Here is a 6,770-nt window from a genome sequence, read left to right as displayed (position 1 = left end):
TTCAGTTTTCTAGGAATTAAACTACATTTTAGGAATTTAATTCTAGGAATTAACCTACATTTAAACAACAATTAAACTACTACTGGGGACAGGGTAGACAAAGTGTCTACACCTTGTTGATGAAGGCCATGGTACTCTCCTCTCTGGGGAGGCAGATCCTGTTCCCTGCCCCTTTCTACCTGTAGGCAGCCAAGCAGGGAGAGCACTTGTACTGCCTTTGGGAGCTCTACCCTCTTTATTGCTCCTCTGTAGAGGAATTAATAGTTTGACCCCTGTCTTATCCTTGGACATGTATATTGAGTCATTGGTCCTTATCTGTCTTGGCAGCTAGGCAGCTTCTTAGCGCTGCTAGCTGACCCCAGCCAGCTGGGAACAAAGCATATTTCTGAGAGGGGAAGGATAAATTTGCTCATAACTACCACTATCAGAAAAATATTATAACTATTTTAGAATAGTATACTATTCTATATATATATACTATATATAGTATAGAAATACTATATATAGTATAGAAAAATACTATACCTAGTATACCTATACTAGGCTTGAACCTCAGGTTTTATAAGGATCAATGCTAGAGCTGGCACATAACTGTACTGCTGCTCTTGACTGGCAGAAGGCACCAATAATCTCTGTTACTTGTTGAGCTAATTCATTTGTCACTCCTCATTAGCTTGTAACGGCTTTTACTGCTAGTTTAGGACCATCTCATCCATGTGTTTTCTAACTCTTCCTGAAGTGAGGAAATCTGCAAGTCTCTATAAGCTCAAACAGCATTTTTCATCTTCAGATTTAAAATGTAACAGAAAGCCTCATGGCTAAGGAGAATGAAAATGGGACTGATGTAAAAGGCCTGCCTGAAATCAAGACACATTTACTATCTCATCACTTACGGCCTGCTCTGGTTTAAGATATCTTATTTAAAATCTTTTCTCACTCTTTTTCCTTGTCCTGTCCAATCAGAACAAAAGAAAAGCTGAAATGGTTTTAAATGTTAAGACCATGATCTTCAATGCTGGCTCTTGTTGCTGGAAGTTAAATTCTTACCCAATCCATTAAAGGGCATTGGTTTCTCATGTCATATCGAGTTTGATCACAGCAGAGAGATGGGAAAGAATAAAAACAGACATAATGTGAAACAGATTTTTAGCTTTCTGCGTGATTTTTTTTTTGTATTAGTTTTTCACTTTTGAAAACATCTGAGTAAGAGTTAACTTGGTGCTGTGCAAGAAAAAGGCCTTTTCTTTTCTCAGTTCCTGGTGGAAAAGCTTGCCTTTAAAACAAGATGCTGTATGAATAGCAGTGTGCTGTATGAGAGCTGATGCAGGTTGGGTAGCTGAAGTTCCCCGTGGTGGCTGGCGCTGTTTCAAAGGGAGACTTACAAAGCTTGTGAGCAGATCCATTTCTAAACAGACTGGATAAAGTCTATCCTGGAAAAGCTCCTTCCCCGATTCAGTGCACCTCACTCAGAGCATGTGTTGACTGATTCTAGTGCCTAAGTCAACCCATTGAGGTGAAACTTCATCCACCTCGAAAAAAAAAGGAAGCTAAGTAGTCAGAGGGTTGTAACTGATGTGAAGAGTGATGTTAATCTGTCTCCTAAAAAACTAAAACAGGAGGCAAGAAGCCGAACTGATGCGCTTGATCAAAAATGTGCTTGAGTGGGCTCCGTAAGCAAAGGGCTAAGAGATCTGGGGACTGAGGTTTCTCTCTTACACTGTTTTTCTTTAGTTCAGCATCAAACAAGGCCAAGACTACTGCTGCGCTCTGTTTCATGCTGCGTTAGCAACATCTTGCTTGCCGGCATAGCAAGACAATAAGTTCCCCAAGCACAATCAGGCTCGATTCAATTAATTTGTTTTGATGAAGCGCCACATCGTGATGACACGCAGTAGGTGCTAACTTCGATCCTTAGTCGGTAAATCATACAGCTGCGTCCTTACAAGTGTCCCTCGCAGCGAGGGTTCACAGGCAGCACTGGAGTTGTGCGGACCGTGGGAATGCTATCCCAAGCTGCCAGTGTTTGTGCGTGGTTACGAGCGATCCCCTGGAAAATCTGCCCTGTGAGAAGGAGAATCAGACGTGTTTTAAAGTTTGAAGTCAGCAATCAGAATTTATTGTTCCAGTGTGCATTCCTCTGCCCGTGACTGCCTCGAATTACTCGGCAAAGGTAAATGAGCCTAGAAAAGAGGGGAAACAGTTGGAAAGGCTTTGAAAGATGTATGTGATTTTTGCTGGATTTTTGAGACTTTGGAGATGTCATTTCACAGACTATAGGGTGGAAGTTCAAGGAAATCTTTGCTAGTAAGAGGAAAAAGTCAAACAAAAAAAAGGACCCAAACCTCAAAACCCAAACAAGACACAGCAAGGGGGGGGGAAAAGGAAGAGGTGGTGGCAAAGGTTGAGGGTTTGGAGCAGTTACACCTCTATCTGCAAACTCTTTGTGAAAGCTGCTGACAGGGCTTTGGCATCTGATCATCTCCTAACTGCTGATTAACATAGCACTGTTTTATATTTAACTCAGGCCAGAGCAGGAGGGGCCGGGGGTGGGGTTGCGCTGCTTATAAGGGGAGCACGGCAGGAACAATTTTATTCTGTGTCAGTTCCCTCCGTCTCCCAGCCCAGCTGCTCTCCTTTTGATCATTCCCATTTCCTCCAAATGCATGTTGTCTTTAATTAATTGGGTGTCTCGTGGAAAGCGAGGTGGGGGAGACGGGCAGAGAACAGCTATAGCTACACAATTAAAATCCAACCCAAGTCTGCTGAGTTTACTGAATGCAAGTGCTGGAGTGAATAATAAGCTTTTTTACGGTTAATGTTTTGCTCTGAGAACAGACCCGGGAGCAGAGATGGAGGGCATGGATTTTGAGGATAAGAAGGCCAAGAGGTACTGCATGAAGACGAAGCATGTGGCCATCATCTGTGGCGTCGTGGTCGTTGTAGGTCTTGCCGTGGGGCTTGGTGTGGGACTGAGCAGACCTAAATCTCAGCAACCTTCGGAGGGAACAGATCAGCCAACAAACCCTCCTCCCCCAGTGGATTTGGGTCCCTGTCCTCCTAAAAATGATGAGACTGGAGACTGGAAACATTTTAGGCTACCCACTTATGTCAAGCCTATCCACTATGATCTGGAAATGAAGCCTGAAATGGATACAGACATTTACACCGGGACAGTCAGTATTTCCATAGCTTTGGAAAAACCTACCAGCTACTTGTGGCTCCACCTGCGAGAGACCAAGATTACAGAAATGCCCACACTCCGGAAATCCTCAGGACAGCAGGTTGCTCTGAACGACTGCTTTGGGTACACGCCGCAAGAGTACATAGTGATGAAGGCAGAAACGGAGCTCCCTGTCACTGATGAAAGTGATCCCTATATACTCACCCTGAAGTTTCAAGGATGGCTGAATGGTTCCCTGGTTGGGTTTTATAGGACCACCTACACTGAGAACAAACAGATCAAGTAATGCAGTTTTTCTTTTATTTATAAAACTTCATTCTCTATTTCTACTTGCTCAGGCCTGCTCTATTCCTATTTCAGCTTCTCAGTCTTGTCTCTCACCAACTTGCTGAAATTCTGGGCTGTTCTTTAATTTTCTCATTCCCCTAAGGAAGATGCTGTATTCAAAACCTTTTGGCTGTTGACAAGTGAATGTGGGCTGGACAGAAGAGCAGTTTGTTATTACTATTCTGAAAAGCTTTTTCAAACTCCAGGTTACCTTTGAGCTTCACAAATGGCTCCCTCAGAGAGCTGGAGGGATCGAGGTCTGGTTTTATCTCTGTAGTACATTAAATAGCATACAGCTCTCACCACTCTCTTCTGTCACTCCCCAAGGTAACTGTTTTGGTGTAAAATGCTCTTGTCATAGTTTTCCTGACATCGTGCCTCCTTGATGTCGTAAGCCTGAGGAATATAGAAACCAGAATTTCACTGTCCCTCCTGCAGATGGTTTAAATTCTGGGTAGGAAAGTCCAAACTATGAAGGTTATCTTTGACTTGTTTGTTTTTTTTTTTTGTGCTCCATCTATTCCTTTTTAATGTATTTTTTTTTTTTTTTTTTTTGTGCTCCATCTCTTCCTTTTTAATGTGTCAATAGTTATTGAAAGATTACCAAGGCTCTGCCAGTTCAGTTAACCCATCCCACTTCCCAGGTTGGCACTACTTCAAGTTGGAAGCCTGAAAAAGCCATTGCCCACTGCTCAGAGGCATTTCTTTGAAGTTAACATATAGAGAGGACACTCGTCTCTTTTCCAATATTTACATTTCCGAAGTGACTCATTCCAGCCCTTACGCTGGAAGATAAACTTGGCTAGACTTTTCAAGGCCCTGTAGCCGGAACACAGAGACAAACACTGGTGTGTTTTCACACATTTGTTTGCCCTCCTGGGACAATGGTGTCATGAGTGAGAGTCACACCGGCTCCATTCAGCTGCTGACAGGCAGCGCCCGGAGTAGCAGCAGTGACAGGCGGCAGCAGCAGCAAATCCAAGATCTTTCCCTCTTGTTTTCCTCCATCTACCACCTCAGTGTTGCTCTGACTCGGAAGGTGTTTTGGTTTTATACTTGAAGCACCTGACATCCCCACAGCAGTTTTAAAGTGTAACCTCCTAGCATCTTCCTAAGTTAAGGTGTGTTACCTCCTTTTTATCAGTGAAGGATATCTACATATTAAATGAATTGCCCCAGGTCTGTCACAACACCTTGTTTTCCTCCATCTACCACCTCAGTGTTGCTCTGACTCGGAAGGTGTTTTGGTTTTATACTTGAAGCACCTGACATCCCCACAGCAGTTTTAAAGTGTAACCTCCTAGCATCTTCCTAAGTTAAGGTGTGTTACCTCCTTTTTATCAGTGAAGGATATCTACATATTAAATGAATTGCCCCAGGTCTGTCACAACACCAGAACAGCAGGACCAGAACGCAGGTCTCCTGAGTCCCAGAGCAGGAGAGGTGAGTGCCCATCCCTCAGATCCAGGCAGTGTAGGAAGAGCAGGACCAAGCACCTGGCATAAGGAAGAGAGGAGAACTTCATAAGCTAAAGGAAGCGTAAAATCTGAGCTCACTTTGAGAAGGTCCCTACTTCTGGATCTGGATGTTGGAAGCCACAATTTCAAGGATAATCCTGTCCAGCAGCTGAAAATAATACAGAAAGGAACTTAAGTGTGTAAGTTTGAGAAGGCGTCTAATAAGAATGAGTGAATGGTGATTTCTGAAATGCTTTTCGCATGGTTAACTTTGAGCAAATCATTTGTGGGGGTGGAAAAGGCGACGTACGTGATAGTGGTACGTGCAGCTTTGCAATGAATGCAGCCACCAGCCAAGTTGCAGCTACATGGCAGGAGGGTAGGTGATAGGATGGAGTGAGGAAGGATGGTGAGGGAAGGGGTTCATTACTTATTAAAACCGTATTTTCCCCTGGCTTTCTACTCAAAACTAATGGTGACTGGAATTAGCCTTTTTATGTCACCTTTGCCTGAGGCAGGCAGCACCCTTGGACAGTTGCAACCCAGAGAGTTCTCTTTTCTGTGATGTCGTAAGTAAATATAAATCAGATCAGGTAATAGCAAAAGTCAAGCAAGTCTATTAATAGTGGATGTTAGAGTGAGGGGGGCTGAAGTGAAAATAAGACCCAACATGTAATAACCCCCTCCCCCATCCCTTCTGGGCAGTGTTAGAAGCAGAGGGACCTTTAGAGAGAATCAGTAACACTGGAAAGTCAGCTCCCAGGGCAAAGGTTTGTCAAAGCATTGCCTCTTGTTTACAAACTGGGCACAAGTCCAAGCTCTGCTGTTGCTTAGATTCCAATCTCCCACCACATTTTGTGGAAAACAGGTAGACATGTGCTGAACATGCCTGCAAGCCTGGGATCCTTGGGAGGCTTAGGGAGAAGAACGCCTCATTTGGGATCCTTGGGAGGCTTAGGGAGAAGAACACCTCATTTGGGTATCCTGTTCAGACAGATCACACAGTCCCCATCAGGACAAAGGTGATTTTGGACATGCCCAGAAGTGGATCTTGAGACATACCTCGGGAACACAACTGTTTACATGGACGTGTGCACGCGGGTAGGCTGCAGGAAAGCAGAAACTTTGAGCAGGCAGGTTTTAGACACAGACCTGCCTCGTTCCTCCTGGGAGTGCCAGAATCCTGCTGTAAGCACCTGTAAGTCCTTTGGTAACGCAATTCCTCGGTCTGCACATTTCATTGCCCTGTCGATGAAAGGGGAGTCACAGCCCCTCCCTACTTTGCCCCTCTTTTCCTCTCAGTAAGTTACTGCATCATGCAAAGTACCATTTCTTACTTTCAATTACAAATTGTACTTTGTAATTTGTACTTTCAATTACAAAATGTACAAATTACATTACAATTGTGTTATTTTCAGATATTAAGGAAAAGAGACCAACGTGAGTCCTTGCCTGGTGTAATGGGTTCTTTTAACACATTTCCTCTCAAGGAATGTGCAAAAACACCCTTTTATTTTCTCCATAATACTACAGATAATACAAACATGTCACAGCAGCAGTTTCTGATTTTGCATTACTGCTAGTGACAAGGTACAGCTTCCCTTTTTTAGGAATTGTCTCTGTCCTCCATAAGAGGAGAGCAAGCTGCTTATAAAAGATACTCAGCTGGGCACATCTCTGACAGGGAGACTTGCGTTTTGGATTTTATTAATTAGGGAAAGGCAAAACATTCTTTAGTGTGCAGAAGCAGCACTCCTGGATTTCTTCCTCAAGGAGAAAATTTTCTCAGAAGAAGCAAAGAATTT

General features: G+C 43.6%; 1 protein-coding gene across 1 annotated transcript in view; it reads left to right on the top strand.

Annotated features, from left to right (window-relative positions):
• Positions 1-2,608: 2,608 nt before the first annotated feature.
• ENPEP (glutamyl aminopeptidase (aminopeptidase A)) overlaps positions 2,609-6,770 on the top strand; it is a 35,097-nt gene continuing 30,935 nt past the window's right edge. The window contains exon 1 of the mRNA XM_010147094.1: positions 2,609-3,463. Within this exon, the coding sequence (XP_010145396.1) occupies positions 2,850-3,463 (614 nt within the window). The 5' untranslated portion in view covers positions 2,609-2,849. The remainder of the gene's footprint in view (positions 3,464-6,770) is intronic.

This window comes from Eurypyga helias, unplaced genomic scaffold (assembly GCF_000690775.1).
Source record: "Eurypyga helias isolate BGI_N326 unplaced genomic scaffold, ASM69077v1 scaffold912, whole genome shotgun sequence".
Lineage (NCBI taxonomy): Eukaryota > Metazoa > Chordata > Aves > Eurypygiformes > Eurypygidae > Eurypyga > Eurypyga helias.
The sequence above is the reverse complement of the archived record's forward strand: the minus strand, read 5'-3'. Positions and strand labels throughout refer to the sequence as shown.